This window comes from Bos javanicus, chromosome 19, assembly GCF_032452875.1.
Source record: "Bos javanicus breed banteng chromosome 19, ARS-OSU_banteng_1.0, whole genome shotgun sequence".
NCBI lineage: Eukaryota > Metazoa > Chordata > Mammalia > Artiodactyla > Bovidae > Bos > Bos javanicus.
In genome coordinates, this window is record NC_083886.1 from 56,928,234 (window position 1) to 56,947,027 (window position 18,794).

Below are 18,794 nucleotides of genomic sequence, written 5' to 3' on the forward strand. Positions count from 1 at the left end.
ATGTGTATGTGTGAATGTGTGAACATATGTGCGAATGTGTTTGAGAATTTGTGAACACATGTATGTGAATGTGTATGTGTGAGTGTGTGAATGCGTGTGAACAAGTGTGAGAGCACTGTTAAATGTATACTGTATGAGCAGATGAATGTGTGTGTACGCGTGAATGTGCGCATGAATGTGTGAACGCCTGTGTGTGCATTGTGAGTGTGTGAGAGAATGTGTGTATGTCTGCGAACTTATGTGTGAATGTGTGTTTAAGGATCTGTGAATACACGTGTGTGAATGTGTGTATGAGAGAGAGTGACTGTGTGTGTGTGTGTGTGTGGGTGGCCCTCAGGAGGTCACCCTGCTCGCTCACCCCCCGCCCTGTCCTGGCTAAGCGGTGGCCCCTGGAGCACCCCCCTCACCTGCACCCCACCCCCCACCCCCATCGAGGCGTGTCCCGGGACACACCCGCTCCCCGTGACTCCGCTGTCTCCACCGCAGGCTGCCAGACATGGCTGATTACAGCTACTCCTCCGCGCCCCGGCCCTGCGGGGGCAGCCACACCCTCACCTACCCCTACCGGCGCATCCGCCTGCAGCACCTTTCGCAGGGACTGTACCCCACCGAGGAGATCCAGATCGCCATGAAGGTGGGGATACTCCTGGAAGCCTCCAGGGAGGCTCCCCCAGGGGCCCCCAGACTCCCATGTCCCTCCGGAAAAGCCGCCAGCAGTCCCCTGCTCAGCCCTCAGCCTCGGGGGCAGTTTCTTAATCAGACCCAGTCAAAGCCTCAGGTTCTTTTCCTTTCCTGGGAAGAAGATAGCCCTCCCGCCATCTGGCCCGTCCCCTTCACCCTGTCACTCAGCCCCTTGGAGGGCTCTGAGCACCATTTGACTCAGAGAGGGGACAGGAGGGGCGCTCAGGCGGCAGGTGGCCATGGGTACCCACCCATCTCCACAGCACGACGAGGTGGACATCTTGGGCCTGGATGGACATATTTACAAGGGACGGATGGAAACAAGGCTGCCAGACCTCCTGAACAAAGACAGTGAGTGTCCAGATGGCCCAGAGGCCCTCGGGCTCCTTGCTTGGGTCCCGCAGGGTCTGTCTGGCTCCTGGAGGCCCCAGCACTTCTTGGGGCCACCAGACCCCGACTGCCTTCCTCCTCCACCTCCCTGACTCCAAACGCCCCCAGGTGAGTGTTTGCAGAGGGGTATAGCTGTCCAGTCTTGGCCAGTTAGCAGGAATGTCGTGGCCCCATCTTTTCTGGCCAGCCTTCATCCACAGGCTGTCACCCCAGTTTTTCCACCTAAGCCTCTGATCCCAGCATCACCCACTCTTCAAAACTCTTCCTGAGCCCCTACACTCTGTGAACCTCTCGTGTTCTGGAATGTCCCCTTCCAGTTGGCCATCCTGGATGTGCTTTGTCACCTCCCTCTGGGTCTTAGCAGGTGTGTGTGCATCTTTCTAGTCACTTCCCCTCCCGAACTGTAAACCCAGGGTCAGAACTCACCCAGCACCTGGCATGGGGCTGCTGTCCGTGGGTAGATATCAGAGTAAGTGGATGGATGGATGGACAGATGGCCAGACAGACATACAGGGGGATGAAGTGCTTGTTGTTGCTCAGGCGCTAAGTTATGTCTGACTCTTTGCAACCCCGGGGACTGCAGCACGCCAGGCTCCCGTCCTCCACTATCTCACTGAGTTGGCTCAGATTCATGTCCACTGAGTCGGTGATGCCATCCAACCATCTCATCCTCTGCCTCCTCCTCCTTTTGCCTTCAGTCCTTCCTAGCATCAGGGTCTTTTCCAATGAGCAAAGTGCTTGCTTATAAAGGGCATTTCCACGAATTCAGACTGAGAAGGGCGCCCGCTGAGGCAGGCTGAGACCAGCAGCCCGCCACCCTTCTCCCCATCCCCACGGCCCCCTCAGAGTGTGTCTCAGAACTGAGCCTCCCCTCTCCGTCTCCCATCAGACGCGGGGATGAAGCACAAGAACAAGCAGTCCCGGCCACACGGGCATCGGCAGCAGTCCCTCAGCAACAGCAGCCAGCTGCCCTTGCGGCCTCAGAGCGCCCAGACGCTGGCTGCCAGCGACTCAGGTAGCTCCTCCCAGGATGGAGGGTCCCTCTGGGCGGCACTGTCTGCCGACCCTCCTCCTTGCCCCGCCCGGCCCCTCTCCTGCCTGTGGCTGGAATATACCCTATTCCCCTGGAGAGAAGAAGGGCCTGGGAGCCGAGGGATGGGATGTGAGGGAGGAGAGAGAAAACCCTTCCCTCCCGGGCGCCTGCTTTGTGCCAGGTCTGTGGGCAGATACTGTCACTGCTCCCATTTCACAGAAGAGGAAACAGGGGCGGGCTTGCGGCCTGAGCTCTGGCTCCAGGCCCAAGTCCTTCCCCACTGCTCACACGCACCGACTCTCCTGGGCCTTCGAGGCCCCCAGCGTCCATGCTTTCTCCAGAGGGGCCAAATCTGGCCTGAAAGCCCAAGGGCTAAGTGTTCCCCTGGGGTTTGGCTACCCATGGGGGCCAGAGAGGGGCACTGGCCTGGAGCCAGGGGGCTAGACCACTTCCGGGTGACTCTGAGCACATCTCCCCCTCCTCCTGGACAGTTTCCTCATCTGTCAATAAAAGGGTGCTGGATTCTGGCTGCTAAGTTAGGAAGCCCCCTGCAAAGTCTAAGAAAGCTGCTGAGTTTCTTCTCATGAAACCTTATGTACCCACAATGCTTTGCAGCTACTTGCTGGAGGCCCAGGGAGCCCCACCGCACCCCCACCCAGGTCTAGAGCCGCAGCCCGAGGTCCTCTGCGCCAAGCCTTCCAGTTCCAGCCCCCAGTGCCTGCAGGAGGCAGAAACCAGTGCAGTGGTGGCGATGTGCAGCCTCGCCTCTGCCAAGGGTTCCTCACTGCTGAAGAGCTTTACACGTGTGAATCAATAATTTGAATCCTCACGTGTTAAAAGATAGGGACCATTGCTGGTCCCACCTACAGCAGACAAAGCCAAGGCACAGAGAGGTTAAAGTACATGCCCAAGGTCACACAGCTAGAAAGCAGCAGAGCCGGGCTCAAAGCCAAGCTGTCTGGCCCCAGAACCAGCGCTGGTGACAAAGGCAAACGGCCTGGGCTGGAGGATTCAGCAGGGGGCAGACAGCGTCGGCCTGCGGCTCTGGCTCCCAGGACTGTTCTTGGGGGAGCTTAGCTTCCTTCTCCCTGGCACCCCAGTGTCCACTCCAAAGACACATTACGGAAGCAGGAGCGGGGGCTGTCTTAAAAGAGAAATTCCTGCCCTGATTTAAGTCAGTGTGGCCCTAACAGTCCCTGTATTAATAGGGGGAATGTTAACAAAGAGGCAGGCTCTTGGCCCCTGACTTATTTTAACTCAGAGTATAAAGGAGTGTGGCTCAGGGGCTCGTAGGAGAGCTTGACCCTCCAGCATGATGTCCTGGCTCAGCCTGGTTAGTGGGGCTTTGGGCAAGCCGAGGTGGGCTGCCGGTGGGCGTGGGAGTCAGCCTGAGCCATCCGGGGCCCCTCCTGTCCCGCAGCTCCTTCCCGTCATCAGAAAGACAGACCTGTTTCCACCGAGGGCCGTCTCTCCCAGCCGAACCCAGCCCACCTGCCCGGCGAGGAGGCAAACCTGCCAGCGGGGCTGGATGTGCACAGGGCCGCTCCTGGGGAGGGGCTCGAGGAGCCCACCCGGGGGCCGCGGGCCACCTCTGCTCACTGAGCAGAGCTATAAATAAACGCTTAGGAGAAAGCTCGGGGCCACGAGGCTCCTCTGGTCCTGGTTCAGGTGGGACAGCAGACTTCTTGCAGCCTGATGTACGTGGCTCCCCCAAACAGGGCCAGCTGTTCTCTGAGGGCACCAGGGCTTCAAGAGGACTGAGTATAGCACCCAGGGCGGAGAGGCGGCAGCGCAGGCCAGACCCCAGGCCCCGGGCACTGGCAGGCCTGCAGGGGTTGTTGGCCCTCTCCCAACCTTGGCTGGACCGGTGCTGAGGCCTTCTCTGGCACAGGCACCGCCTTCCCTCTGGGTAAGCGCCCAGGGCAGTGGAGGGTTTAGATGCTCGGGCTGCACCCTGGGGCGAAGCTTTAAGGGCGGCCGCTGGCAGGCTCCTGGCACATTCTGGGGAAGATGGGGCCACCAGCACCTGGGAAGGTTCCTGGTTGCCATCTTCTCTGGCTTGCAAAACGAGGGGCCTACCCAGGTGGTGCTAGTGGTAAAGAATCTGCCTGCCAGTGAAGGTGATGCGAGAGACGCGGGTTTGATCCCCAAGTTGGGAAGGTCCCCTGGAGAAGGAAATGGCACCTCAGTCCAGTATTCTCGCCTGGAGAATCCCATGGACAGAGGAGCCTGGCGGGCTACAGTCCATGGGGTCACGCTTGGAGGCTGCCGCAGACGCAAGAGGGGCTGCTGGGTCAGGCTGTGTCCCTGCTCCCCTTCCCTCCCCAGAAGAGGAGTCTGGCCGTGTCTGACGGCCTTGAGGCCTGACCCTTGTCCTGCTCCGTGTCAGCCTCAACAGACGAGGGGGCTCACTGCTGCCCACCCGAGTCAACCGTAAGGGACAAGCCCTTGTCCCCAAAGCCCCAGGGACAAGGGAAGAATTGCGTCCCACCTGGATAGTCATGGAAGCAGTTTTTTGCCTTCAGATCTATTCTCATCAGCCCCCTCCTCAAAGGTGGGGTTCCCTCCCCCCCACCCCAGGCCCCTCTGCCAGTGAGAGGCCTGCTTTAGGGGTGTGAGGGGAGGGGCGACACAGAGCCACAGGAGGGCGTGGCAGGAAATAGCCCAGAAAAGGGTTTCACTGGAGGGTGGGGCTCGCTGGGGGTGTCATGGGTGGAGCAGGCACTCCCTACGGGAAGGGGCACCCCCCTTCTCTCCCCATCTGCTGAGATCTGATTCATCATAGAACCCCAGAGTCCCAGCGGGCACCTGGCACCCTTTGCTCTGCAAGCAGGAGGTAGGCGAGGCCCAGGCCCTCCTCTGCTCAGTGTCCTGGCCTAGAATCCAAACTCACCAGCTTGGCGGGGAGGAGGAAGGAGCAGCCAGGCGCCCCCCCCACCGCCCCCGCCACCGATGCCCCTGAAAGGACAAGGAGGCCCCCACTCCACCTTCCTGCACCTGGGCCGCCCGCCCGCCCTCACCCAGCACTGGCCGCCCACGTGCCGGCGAGGGGCTTCCCCTTCCAGCCTGGGAAAGCACAGGTGGGCAGAGTGAGGGGTGCGGGTGGGAGGAGTCCCACGGGTCTCCAACCAGGAAACAAAACCGAAAGGACAAACCCAGCCTTGAGCACGTAGTCACACGCAGAGCCAGCAGCCGAGGGCAGCTGTGCCCCAGTCCTGCTCCACACTCGTGGAGGGGCTGCCCGCAGCGACCCCGTGAAGACATGAGGGCCCAGGAGGAGGGTGGGCCAGCTGGGGCACCCCCAGGTGTTCCTGCACTTTGGGTCTGAACATCCAGACCCTGCAGGCCTGGTCGACAGCAAGGCCCGGGCTGCCGAGCAGGAGGGAACACACCTACTCACACGTGCTGGAGGGGTCTGAGGGTTGGGGGGGAGCGGTAAGGGGCTCGAGAAGGAACCCCAAGCCTGAGCCTGCCACCCAAATCTTGCATTTGGGCGGGTGGGCTCCACACCCACCTGGCCACCTGCATGGGAGTCTGAGGAAGGGCCCCACAAGGCCAGGAACTGCCATCACCGCTTCATCCTAGCGCCAGAAGGCGGGAAGGGGAAGAAGCCAGGCCCCTTGGGGACCCAACTCAGGCCTCTGGCTCCCTGAGAGCTGCAGCTGACCTCCGGGACATGGCCACACAACACGCACGTGGGGACTGGGTGCCCCGAAGGAGCTTGGGGGCAGGAAGAGCAGAGAGGGCAGAAAGATGCCTTGGCGGGGGGGACAGGCTGAAGTGTGGGGCCACCATCGGGCCCCCCGAGGCAGGCAGGCAGCTCCCCCACCACCAACTGCAAAGATAGGGGCTGCTCCAGGGCTAAGGCTCAGCCTGTGGTGGGCTGTGAGGTGGTGGCCAAGGGCCAAGAGGAGAGGGTCACTATGACCAAGCCAGGACCTGTTCCTCCTCCTCCCCACCCCAAACGGATCCGACCTTTCAGCCCCCCTTGTCAGAACACCCAACCCCACCGCATGGCCATGGGGCTGGTCCCCTGAACCACAGCACAGCCAAGGGCCCCCGCCACCCCTCTGCCCAAGGAGCACGCTCTCTGTACCAAGGCAAATAAAGGCACCGCAAACCAGGGAAGTTAGAAAAGTCTCTTTTAAGTTTTAAATTAAAATTTCACCCCGGTGAGATGATTTGATTTGGGAACTCCATCCAAAGGCAAGCCCTCCACTCTGCTGTCCACGGCCGGGCACACAGTGGGAGAGGCTGGGCGGCCCTCGGGTTGGGGGCCGGCTCACAAGTCCTACACGAGCCCTGCACAGCTAGCCGCTGAGGCGACGCCGGCCAGAGCACCGCTGACCGGGGGTGGGCAGCGGCCCCCACACCTTCAGCCACCCAGCACCGCCGGGAATGCCTCCCACAGCTGTCACGGGGAGTGGGAAAGCCGTGGTCCTTCGCCCGATTCCAGGTGTGACCTTTGAAAGGAGGCGGTGAGCAGGCACCACTTGACTGCAGAATCACACCACCCGGCTCCCAAGCACCTGCCCTGGGACTGGGGTTGGAGGAAGGGGTGCTGGCCCACTGGGTGGCTTCTCTGGCCTTTCCCCACTGACCCAACACCCCGTCGGCCAGCCCCGTTCTCACATACATTAGTTATTTTTATATATTCATATATATATTATAGTTATATATTAAAAAGGGGGGGAAAAAAAAAAAACTTGCCTGAAGAGAAACTCCTGAAGGATCCAAGTGGCTCAGGAAGTTTACTGTCCCCCCACCCACAAAAATTCTCTTATATAAAATCTTCCAGTGCGATCTTCAGGAAACCCCCGCGCGCCCAGCTTCCCCCCCCCGCCCGCCCTTGGACTGCCCCCCAGCTCCAGCCCAGCGCCCGGCGGCATCCAGTCTCATCTCTGGCCGTCCATCGCCGCCATGGCTTTCTGCTGCGTGCTCCCCTGCTGTGCTCCGGGGGGCCACGTGGGCTGTGGGTGGTGGAGGTGGTGGAAGCTGTGGGCCGTGGGGGAGGAGGGCGGGATCCAGGCGGCCTGGTGGCTGGGCGGGGACGAGGCCCAGAAGGGGCTGAAGTTTGCAGGGGGTGAGCAGGCCACGGCGGTCATGGGGCTGTTGCTGCTCTGCAGGCCCTCGGAGGCTCGAAGCTTTGAGAACATGGCCAGCGCGTCAGGGAAGTTGGGCGGTGTGGCAGGTGTGTTGCTGGGGGTACACATCTGCTGGGAGAGAACACAGGGGTCTCGAGGGCTGCCCACGTGGGCCCTCCTCCCAGATCCCCAAGCCACAATCCGAGGTCCTACAGAGCTTGCCTTCCCGTGGGGCTCACCCAGGCCTGACCCTCTTTTATTTCCCATTGTTCAGTCCAAAAGAGGTTTCAGCAGCACAAAAACCCCTTGCACGGAGCCACTAAAAACCAAAACCATGGGGATGGATTCCTACAATTTTTGTCAAAACCAAAGTGTTTCTTTTTTGAAAAAATACTTGTTTGGCTGTGCTGGGTCTTAGTTGCAAGCAGGTGGGATCTAGTTCCCTGACCAGGGATATAACCTAAGCCCCCTGCATTGGGAGCACAGAGTCTTAACTACTGGACCACCAGAGAAGTCCCCAGAGTGTTTCTTGATGCTTGGGAATGACATCCCCAGTGTCAGAAGCAAATGGTTAATTCCAGCCAGGAGCTAGGGTGTCAGATTAAAGCTGAGACAAGGGAGGAAGCCCAGGGCACCACTGCTTAGCGCTTCAGCCTGGGTGAAAACCCAGCTGGCTCTTCAATAACCTGCCCTCAGATGTCCCGGGGTGGCCAGTCAAGGGAAGACAGCCAGATCCGGGGTTTCCCTCCAAGGGCCAGCCCAGGGGGAGCTGTGCCTGCCCGGCGGCAGTGCTGGTTGACGGGCGTCAGGGCCTCTGCCTCGTCACCTCACTCCTCACGGGGGTGCCAGGTCTTTCTGATTATTCTCTGTGTTAGAGATAAGGAAACCGAGCCCCAGAGCTCAAATCAGTTGACCCAAAACACAGCACAGCAGGGACCTCCCTAGTGGCCCAGTGGTTAAGAATCCACCTTCCAATACGGGGGACGCAGGTTCAATCCCTAGTCAGGGAACTAAGATTACACAAGCCACGGGGAAACTAAACCCGCCTGCCTCAACTAAGACCTGATATAGCCAAATACTTAAAGCACACCACTGCAGGATGCAAGCTGAGCAGCCGGAACCTGGGGGACTCCCAGGTCTGCAGGCCCAAGCTCTTAACCTCCACCCAGCCCCTACTCCTCTGCAATTAGTCAATCTAGCGTAACTTCATGCCCAGGCTCCCCTGAGGACAAAAACCAGGGATGTCGGTTTCCGGTGTCCCCAGCGACTGGCTGCCAGTGTCTGGGGGAGTCCACTCAGCCCCTCTCAGCCCTCTTCCCGGGGGTAGCTGCAAACATGCCAACCTCTGCTGTCTTCTGCCACAACCCTGAGCAGGGACTCCAGCCAGGAAGGGCAGGGGCCAGGCTGGTGTGCCGTAACTGGCAGCCTCCTTGCAAACACCAGGGATGGCAGACCACCCCCGCCCCCCCCCGGCCCCTGCCATGTGGGGAGCATAGAGGTGCCATCCAGGAGCACCTCGCAGGGGCCCAGGGAGGAGGCAGCAGAGAACACGGCCTGCACAGAGCCTGTTGTGACCCCCACGGCCGCTTCTCCCTTTCCCAGGAAGCCATGGGAGCCCTTCTTTGAATTTCTCCTAATTTTAGCAACACCGGCCCCTCCCCCAGGCACAGGGCTCAGGGAGCAAGATTTGAGGACTCTTCACCTTGCAGTCGGAGCTTACACAGCTCTGCAGTTAAAAACTCCAGCCCCCAAATGGGGACAGGCCCACGGCGGTGGGGGGGAGGGCAACCCTCTCTGATTAACTGGGCTGACCCCGCCCCCCCACCATCAGCAGCTGGGGCTCCAACCCGTGTCCTCTCCCGGGAGGCCACAGGACCCAAGGCAGCAGGCCTGGCCCCACCCAGACCACTTCCCTCCTCCCTTCACTATTCCCCCACCACCACCCCCCTTCCAGGGCTGACTTCTCGGCAGCAGGAAACAATGAATGGGGGGTGGGGGCAGGAGCCGATTGCGTCACAACATCGTGACCGACTTCCCCAGTTCACCAGCCAGCGATCTGGAGCAGGCCCGGCCTGTGTGAGCTCAAGCAACTTCCTTAACCTCTCTGGAGCTTCTCTCTGCTTCTATGAAACCAGGGGTTTGGACCAAGTCCTGTGAAAGTCCAGCTCTGCTTCTAACAGCTACGGAGAGCGCGTCCCAGCTCTCAAGCACACCCAGCATCCACTGCCCGCTCTGAACGGCCCGCTGTTTCCTGGCCAGTGTTCTTCTCCTCTTCCTGGTCCTTCCAAATCTAACCCGGGAGCCCATCCCCCTCTTATCTGGGAAGATGCCTCCAACTGTTGATGTCCAGTAATCTACGGGACAGCTATTTATCAGTTACTCATGGCCTGGGGCACTTTTGGTATTTTTATGTAACATTTTCCTTTGATTTATTATCTCTTAAAAAAATGACCAGCTCCAAGAGGGCAGGGATGGTGTTCGCTCAGGTTCTGGTTAGGTACTCAATACATGCTACACTCATGGGAGACAACAATCATACCCTCTGTTACAGAACCGGCAACAGCCCTCGAGGGAAGCTTCAAAAGGATTACAAACCCTGCGGGAAAGAGCCACAGAACCTGCAAGGATCACCAGTCCTGGCTCTCGCAGGCGAGCCTCTCTGCTGAAGGCAGCACAGAGTCGCTGAGCCGGAAGCCTGGGCCTTTTGAAATGACCAGTTGATGGAACAAACCTCAAGGGCCCTTTGAGAGGACACGGAGCCAGGACATTCCCAGGCTCACGCGGCAGCCTCCTCTCAGTCAGGTGCGGGTGGAGGCCCCCCTGGAGATGGACCCCTCTTGTTTTACCAAGAGCCTGGCCTCAACCGCCACAGTCCTGCAGCCGGCATAATCCTCATCATACTCCAATGCAGTTTTGTTTTTTGATTTATACACAACGGGCCATTCCAAGAGAAAAGCTGGTTAAAGGGGTCAAAACAGAACCCCCACCACCACTTGTCCTTTGTAACTACACGAATACATGGCATCAAGAATAAGACACAGCAGAGGAACCCACGGCAGCTTCTCCAGGCAAAGTGGCCACTCTGAGAAGGGAGCTGTGGGCAAGGACACTGAGCGTGAGAAATGGCAAAAAATACACTTCAGAAGCCGCAACAGATCTGGAGTGTGTTTTACGATCCCTATCGGGGGGCCCTCCTCCCCCAGCAGGGCACACTGGTGACTAGAGGGGGAAGAGGAGGCATTCAAACCTCTAAAGGGAAGGGATGTCCTGAGCCCAGTGGAGAGCAGGACGCCTTATGGCCAGCAGGGCAAAGGCCCAGGCCTGGCGCCAGCTTGGAAAAGAGAAGAAAGCAAATTCAGGCCTGAACCACTTCTGTTTCCTGTGCTTTGTATGTCTTCACCTACAGAGATTAAACGCATTCTTGGCTTATCTAGTCAAAAACCTGTAAGTCTTCCAGGCGGCTCGGGGTTAGGTCTTTTCCCACGAACAGGAAAGAGTGGACATAACTACCTAGGAAGAGCCCAGCTCCCAGGCCGGAGTGGATTTGTCCCTTTCCTGTTCCCCGTAGAGCTGGGTTGTTTGGAAGCGGTGGTGGGGCTGGGCGGGGGTTTGCTGCCACTCAACAGCAAGAAGTGGCGCTCCATAAACAGACACCCCCGGGTCCCAGTCTCCTGGGGGGTGGGGGGCGGCCTTCGCTCCCGCTCTCCGTTTCCCCCTCCCCCTCCCCCGATATCCAGTTATCCTGAGCCCCCTCCCCACACCTGCCTCCTGGCTACTCCTCCAGCCACCCTCCTGGCCCCTGACCTAGGAAGATCGACGGGGCACAAGGCCTCAGGTCGAGCCATAGTGGCCCCGGAGGCCTGACCGCAAAGTTGGGCGAGCCGGCCGGCCCCGGGAGCCGCTCTTTCCTGGAAGACATTTTGGCTCTTTGTTTACAACGCGGCGCGGCGCTCCCCGGCAACATGGCTGTCACTGCCGGCGCCTGACAGCGGCCCCCGGCCCGCGCGCCCGGCCGCCCCTGGTGCGCCGCAGCCGCGGCGAGACCGGCCCTCCCGCCCGCCGTGCCCGGCCACACTTACCATCTGGTGGTGGTGGTGACCGTTGGGAATGTTGGTTTCTTGGAAAAACGTGCTCAGGGCGGTCTGCGGACAAACACAGCGGCAGGGTGGCGGTTAACGGGGGTCGAAGGTAGGAAGCCCAAGGGCCCCACCGACCCCACCGACCCCACCGGCCGGGACCCTCCGCGGTGTCCGTGGCGCTGCGCTCCCGGCCTCCGGGTCCGACCCTTCAGCCGGCAGGCACGCGTCGCTCGGAGGGGGCGTCCCCCAGACCCCGCGAGGGTGCCAGGCGGCAGGGCCCCGCGCCCCACGCGGGCGCCGATCGCCGGACCGGGCGATATACATAGAGCTTCCCTGCCCCCTCTCCCTCCGCGGCGTGCGGCCGGTCGCCCCGGCCTGCACCCCGACCCCAGGGCCGGCGGCCAGCGAGCGGGACCGCCCGGGAGCGCTGGCTCTCGGCCCGCACGCACCTCAAACTGCCAGTGGGCCGCCTGCAGCAGCTGCTTCGCCTGGTCGGCCGCGCAGCCCGCGGCCAGCACGAACTGGTTGATCATGACCTGGTGCCGCAGCTCATCCATGTTCACCGACATGGCTCCGGCCGGCGCGCACTCCCGGGCTCGGCGGCCGCGGGAGGCCGGCTGCCCTCCGCTCGAGCTCGCCGCCGCCGCCCGCGGCCTCCGGACCCTCGGCCGCCGCGCCGCCCGCCTGGCGAGTGTTGTTGTCCGACTCGCGCTGCCGGCCGACACCACAAACAACAGCGCGGGGCGGGGCCGCGTGTCCCAACGTTCGGGGGCCGAGAGCCGCCGCCGCTGATTGGCCCGCTCCGCTCGGCCGGGGCCCGGTTCCCGTGCGGACGTTCGATTCGAATCCTGCGGCCTGCGGGCCCGCACTGTTTCTCTTTTTGCCTGGCCGCGCCCATTGGCGGACGTCGGCGCCGTGGGGCTCCCGGGCATTGGCCAGACGCTGTGTTTTGGCTCGTTTGGGCTCCTGATTGGCCCCGACCCGGCGTTTGGGGCGGAGCCGCGCCATCTGATTGGTCTCCCGTGAGTCTGTTTGAACTCAACTTGAAAACCTTGAGTGCCAGCTGATTGGCTGAGGCGCCTCTATTTGCTGTTGTAGTCTTGGGGGGGTGGTGCGGCCAAGTTCATTCATTACTTGATTGAAACTGAACATGCTCAGCTGGAAAAGCAAGACAGAGTGGCTTTGACTCACTTCCTCTGAAAGATGTGGTCATCTCGAGAAACAGTGATCAAAATAGGAAACAGAGTCTTTGAAGCTGCTCAACTCAAAATTGTTTATTTTTTTTAAACTTTCAAGCCGCTCTACTTTTTTTTTTTTTTTTTTTGCTTTTTATTGAAGTGTAATGTAATCTCTTCATGCCTCCTTCCAGTCCAACCCACCCCAAAAGCCCAACAGCCTTTCCCTACGTTTTTAGGCCAAAAACTTGGCTTTCTGAAGATGTAAACTAATGTTAATGTACATTAAATATAATCGAAAGGAGAAAATGAGACTTTCTCAGACACCAATATTGAAAACTAAAAAAAAAAAAAAATGTTTTTCCATAAATTGATTGACCTAACTGAAACTTTGTTTCTATACAGGTACTGGCTCTCAACTCTAGATATTTAAAAACAAAGTTTATTTATATACACTGAGCTTCCATCTTCTGAATTAGATTTAACCTTCAAGTTTTGTGCTTGGGAATTGTCAGGATGGGAGAAGAACTAGGAGTTTAAGCAGACTGAAGACAGGCCAGAGAATTTAGAACGGTAAATAAACATTGCTAGGAATTCACTGTGAGAATTTCTGTTTCTGAAAAACTTTGTAAGTTCTGGATCTAAAATACCAATCAAAGAGAACATTATAATTAATTATGAGTCTTCAGAACAGGAGGCTAAAAGAAAGGAAGCCATGATTCTATTTTGACTTTGCCTGAAGTGGATTTAACTCTCCATCTAAGAAAACCTAACCATATTAAAAAAAAAAAAAGAATATAAATAAGGAAAAAGTTACACCCAATGTTTATGTACTGATGAAAACCAGCTTCAGGCACTATAATGAGTTTGTCCCATTTAGTTAGTCCCTTTGTTTGTTTGTTTGTTTTGAAGGAGCAGGAGTCAGCTTTTTGCCTGCCCAGACCCATTTCTGTTGCCGTAATTGTACTTCGCTCCCTCCAAGTTTGCATGGGCTGAGACCTGGAGTGTGGCTGAAGAGTCAAGTACAGCTTGCAGCCCTTCCCTTCCAGTAATTGCAAGGTGAAAACAAAAGTGAGCAGCCAGCAGTTACGATTTGCCAGGGAGCCTGGGCCACAAGCAGCCTCAGAACAAGGAAGTACTGTGACTGTGCGGCTCCAGTTTTCGCAAGTACATACAGGTGTCCAGCATGCCAGGGCCATGAGTAGTAGGACCGAACTGGGCAGAGGCATTGCAGGCTGCAGGAACCCTTATGTCTGTTTGTTTGTTTTGACTACGCCTTGCAGCATGTGGGACCTTAGTTCCCCGACCAGGGATCAAACCTGTGCCCCTTGCAGTGGAAACGCAGAGTCTTAACCACTGGACCACCAGGGAAATTCCAGGAGCCCTTTTGTTTTGTTCTGTTTAGTACCTAAGTTGTGTCTGACTCTTTGTGACCCCATGGACTGTAGCCCTCTAGGTTCTTCTGTCCATGGGATTTTCCAGGCTAGAATACTGGAGTCGGTTGCCATTTCCAGGAAGACACAGGTCCTGAAAACACCAAAATTGCCAAAGCTATTTTTTCTTGGGTATCAATGTGGTCTGTTCTGAAGCTTTCTTTAATGTTTACCATTTGCAGGGCACAGCTGTAGACGCCCAGCAGAGGCATGGAAGACCAGGCCCCCGAGCCGTTCTGGTTATCTGCTGTGGACATAAAGTCAACTTGGGCAGAGAAAGCAACAGAATTCTGCCTCTGATTTGTAGCTGTGAGTAGTGGAGATGCTTAATCAATACTTTGGCTTCTGAGAATCTGTTTGGCAATGAATAGGAGTAGGGCTTCCCCTTCTCAGGCTGGGAAACAGGAGTGCCCCCCTCCTGGGAGCACAGGGAAAATGAATGAGGTCATGTTTGTAGAGGGCTTTGAGCTGTTGGGACGAAAGCAGCTCCCCAAGTGCAAGGTGTTATTAACCGAAGGTATTATTATTTTCATCCGAGAGGACAGAGCGCAGCAGGCAAAACAGAGCAATAAAAGCATGCCCATTAATAGCGAATAAAGTACAGTAGTAGTCTCGGAAGGAACAAAATCCTTGTTACATCAATGGTCTAGGCTACAGAAAGAGCCAAGATACAACAACTAGGAGAAACAGTCTTAGCTAGTATTTCCTCGGGGGCAGGGGAGGTGGGACGGGGGTCCAGATAACAAGGATGTTGGGAATGCAAGTCCTGAATTGGTGGAGAGACAGGCAACAATAAATCGCTGGATCGTCACCAACAGTTGCAATTAACCAAGCATTTCTGGTGAGCCAGGCATCTCTTGAAGAGTTTATTGTTGTTTAGTCGCTCAGTGGTGTGCGACTCTTTGCAACCCAGTGGACTAGCCCACCATATTCCTCGATCCATGGGATTTCCCAGGCTAGAATAGTGGAGCGAGTTGCCATTTCCTTTTCCAGGAGATCTTCCTGACCCAGGGATCAAACCCAAGTCTCCTGCCTGGCAGGCAGATTCTTTACCGCTGAGCCACCAAGGAAGTCTTTCAAAGAGTTTACTGTCTGTTAACTCATTTCAATCCACGACAATCCAGAATTCCATTTCACAAGCGAAGCAATTAAGGCACAGAGGAGGGGAGGAGCTTACCTAAGGTCACAGTAGTAAATGCTGGAGTGAAGCATCAGCCGGTGTAGTTCCAGAACCTTGTGGTTAACCATTACACCACACTACCTTCCTTAATGCTGTACTGTCACCTCAGTGGGGCTCACAAAGAGCCATCAAGGGCACTGGGACTTGCACAGGGGTTGCTTGGAAAGAAATGAGCCGCAGATGAGGAAAAGGAGGCATCTGCTCTCTTGGGCAATCATGGGGGAGGGGTGGAGAACTGACATTCCCAGGCATCTCTGATGTACATTCCATTCCTATTTCTTTCTTCTTCCTCTCTACTTCTTATTCTCTGACCCAAACAGATCCAACAGAACTGAGAGAAGGACTTCCTTGGCGGTCCAGTGGTTAAAACTCTACACTTGCAATGCAGTGGGGCGCGGGTTTGACCCCTGGTCAGAGAACTGAGATCCCACATGCTGTGTAGAACAGCCAAAAAGTTAAAAAACAAAACAACAACCGAGAGGGGGAACTTGAGGACTCTTGGTATGTAAGACCCACCATATGCAGTCCCCTTGCTGAAATTTTGTACCCCCTGAACATCTTCTATGGTTTGAAACTTCCAATAGGCTTTGAGGCTCAGAGAGGGTGAGGAACTTATTCAAAGTCACTGCTTGACTTATGGGAACACTAGGATTAGATCTTTCCTTCTTTCCTTCCTTCCCTCCCTCCTCAAATTCTTATTTCTTGTTTCCCTACTGTTGCTTCAAGATACCGAGACAATAGGACAAGGTGGCCGGGAGAAGCAGAAAGATGTTGAGAGGAAAGAATCATGGGAGGGGATGTAGTGTCAGGGAAGGGGGTCGAATGCAGACAGAGTTCGAGGGGCAGCTGGATTAGGCTGGAGGTTAGGCCTGCCTCTCCTTTTATGGACTTCTAAAGCAATTGCCAACTCTTGCTTGTTTGACACAACCTATTTTTTTTTAACTTTTTTTTTCTGTTGCGGTGGGTCTCAGTTGCAGTGTTTGGGCTTCTCTCTAGCTGCAGCCCGTGGGCTCTAGAGCGCTCAGCAGTTGCGACACAGGGGCTCAGTAGCCCTGTGGCATGTGGGGTCTTATTTCCCTGACCAGGGATCGAACCCGAGTTCCCTGTATTGCAAGGCTATTTCTACTATATGATGGTTAAGGTAAACTTGGCCCCTTGTTTTTCTAGTCTTTTTCCTTAAAGAAAGGGCTTCTGTAATGGCTCAGATGGCAAAAAATCTGTCTACAATGCAGGAGACCCAAGTTTCATCCCTGGGTCGGGAAGATCTCCTGGAGAAGGAAATGGCAACCCACTCACTCCAGTATTCTTGCCTGGAGAATTCAATGGACAGAGGAGTCCATGGAGTTGCAAAGAGTTGGACACAACTGAGCGACTAACTTTCCTTAATGGAGATGGGGGCTTGGTGCAGTAACACGTCTACTCCAGGCAAATCCCAGTCCCCCTCTGTGGTCACTGAGATTTACGTCTGTCGAGAATGTTCCCTGAACCCAGCTCTGTGCTATTCTTTATTTGGATTACCTTTTTTAATACAACAACCCAGTGAGGTGAGGCCTGTGCTTATCCCCAATTAACAAAGAAGAAAAGCGGGGTCAGAGAGGTAATAATTGGCCAAGTCACCAGTTCGCTCAGGGTGCAGTTGAGGTCTGAACCCAGGTCCACGTGTTTGCTCCCAGAGCTTATGCTCTTCAATATCGCCGGCTCCTTTCTAGCTCTGTCCACCCGCTGGAATCCACCTTCAGTGATACAAAAACTGGTCTGTATTGTTGGAAGTAGTGGGAAGGTCAAAGCCAGACCTCAGGGATGAGTTCATACTGGTTTATACCAGATTACGTTTTCACTAGATGTCACATGTCCACAAGGGACAAAGTTCATACCACTCCCAGCAGAGTTAATGGCATTTCCCAGAAGCACCACTGGTGGTCTGTACTCTGAGTCCTGCACCTGCCAGCCCCGTGACAAGCCGGCCCCACCTCCCGTTGCCAGGTGTGTCTTATGGTAGGTAGGTCTCTGGCAACCCTTTCGAAGGGACAACATCAGAGGGGGGCCTTGGCCAGAGGGCAGGAGACAGCCTTCTTAGGAAGGTCTTCCTTCTCTGGGGTCCTCAGCTGTCCTCTTGGACTCGGGCACCAGCCTCTTTCTATGGGACAGAAATCGATGAGCCTGGCACTGGGCCTTTCTAGCCCCACCCATGCTTCTAAAACACAGGAGGAGGCCGGTTGTTATGACTGCCACTGACTTTAAGGTTTGAGACAGGCTTCCAACCTGGCACACCTTTTTTTTTTTTTTTGAGAACTATATCCTGCATTAGGTTTGTGTGTAACCTATGCACAGTTTGAAGCAGAATGAACTATCACCCACGCACCCAGCACAGAACTCAAGACTACTACCTCTGCAAGCCATGCCTCTCCTCAAATGCATATTCCTTTCCTCCCCAGACACATAATCCTCAAACTTGCATTACGCATTCCCTTGTTTGGTTATTTTTTGTCATTTAATTTTATGTGTATGTATTTCCAGACAAAGGTGATTATGAGTCTAAGAGATTGATTCCAGGGCACAAATGACTCACCTTTGCCCGGGCCCAGTCCCTCTCTCCCCTAACTCTGTTGGGTGAGCCCAACGGAGCCCCCGAGCAATACAAATCCCTGGCTCTTTTTCGTGACCTCAGACAGAGACACTGATCCAAACTAGCAATCATAGGAGATAGTCCAAGAGAGTTCCTTGGAGGAGGGAAATCTAAGTTGGGAAGGATTTGGGTAGATAGAAAGGAGAAAGAAGAGAATTTTGGTTTTGTGGGTTTTTGGCTGTGCTTGGTCTTTGTTGCTGTGCGAGGGCTTTCTCTAGTTGTGGTGAATAGGGGGGCTACTCTGTAGTTGCAGGGCTCTAGGCATGAGGGTTTCAGTAGTTGCAGCCCACAGGCCCAGTTGCCCCTTGGCATGTGAAATCTTCCCAGACCAGGGATCGAACCCCATGTCCCCCGCACTAGCAGTGGATTCTTAACCACTGGACTACCAGGGAAGTCCAGAAAGGGACTTGAAGAGTTACCTTGAAAGCAAGTTCATAGCAAGACCCATTGGAGCTTCTGTTGGGAAGCTCCAGCTTCTGCTGGGAAGTGGAGGGGGGAATGTTAAGTTTGGAGAGGCAAGGGTTGGAGTGGATCTGTGCTGGGCAGCGGGGGAGAAGGGGGCTAAAGTATCACTTCCTTTATCCATGAAAAATGGTACATCCTTCCTCAAGTTGCTGCCAAGACTCTTCAAATTAGGTTAAGCTAAGCTATGCTGGGGTAACTACAATCCTTACTTGTCACCCATGCGAAGTTCGCTGTGGTTTGGTGACTTTCAAGAAAAACTGACCTCTGGGCAGTGATATAACGATCCAGCCTATGGGAGCTTCCACTGTCTTGTAAACTACAGCCCTTAGGCTGCCTCCTGTTTTTGTAAATAAAGTTTTATTGGAACACAGCTACACTTATTTGCTTATGATTCATCTATGAGTACTTTTGAACTATAGTGGTTGCCGAATGAACAACAAAGCCTACAACGTTTCCTGTCTGACCCTGTGCGCCAGCCAGAACTTGGCAATGAGAGGGCTGGAGGGTGGCAAGTAAGTGCTTTAGCGCAGAAGTAGTACACCTCTGCTCAAGGTTCATTGTCCAGAAAAGTCACATGGCTACTCCTAACTTCCAGGGAGCAGCCAAGTCCATCCACCACACACCCAGAAGTAGAGAAGGAGGGACTGG

General features: G+C 55.9%; 2 protein-coding genes across 5 annotated transcripts in view; one reads left to right on the plus strand and one right to left on the minus strand.

Moving 5' to 3' along the window:
* The window catches only part of QRICH2 (glutamine rich 2), a 29,881-nt gene extending 23,040 nt beyond the window's left edge, over positions 1-6,841 (plus strand). For all 3 annotated transcript variants that reach the window (XM_061392766.1, XM_061392767.1, XM_061392768.1), the window contains 4 exons: positions 487-634; positions 945-1,032; positions 1,961-2,086; positions 3,525-6,841. In XM_061392766.1, coding sequence (XP_061248750.1) covers positions 487-634; positions 945-1,032; positions 1,961-2,086; positions 3,525-3,706 — 544 coding nt within the window. In that variant the 3' untranslated portion in view covers positions 3,707-6,841. The remainder of the gene's footprint in view (positions 1-486; positions 635-944; positions 1,033-1,960; positions 2,087-3,524) is intronic.
* UBALD2 (UBA like domain containing 2) lies at positions 6,230-12,120 on the minus strand. 2 transcript variants are annotated; one of them, XM_061392770.1, is made up of 3 exons: positions 11,717-12,120; positions 11,268-11,330; positions 6,230-7,320 (listed from the first exon to the last, which is right to left on the minus strand). In XM_061392770.1, the coding sequence occupies exons 1-3, from the start codon at positions 11,834-11,836 to the stop codon at positions 7,000-7,002; spliced, it is 504 nt and encodes a 167-aa protein (XP_061248754.1). In that variant the 5' UTR covers positions 11,837-12,120; the 3' UTR covers positions 6,230-6,999. The 2 variants fall into 2 exon arrangements, with proteins under 2 accessions (XP_061248754.1, XP_061248755.1); XM_061392771.1 differs by having other exon boundaries at positions 6,230-7,317; positions 11,717-12,117.
* Between the last annotated feature and the right edge of the window lie 6,674 nt (positions 12,121-18,794).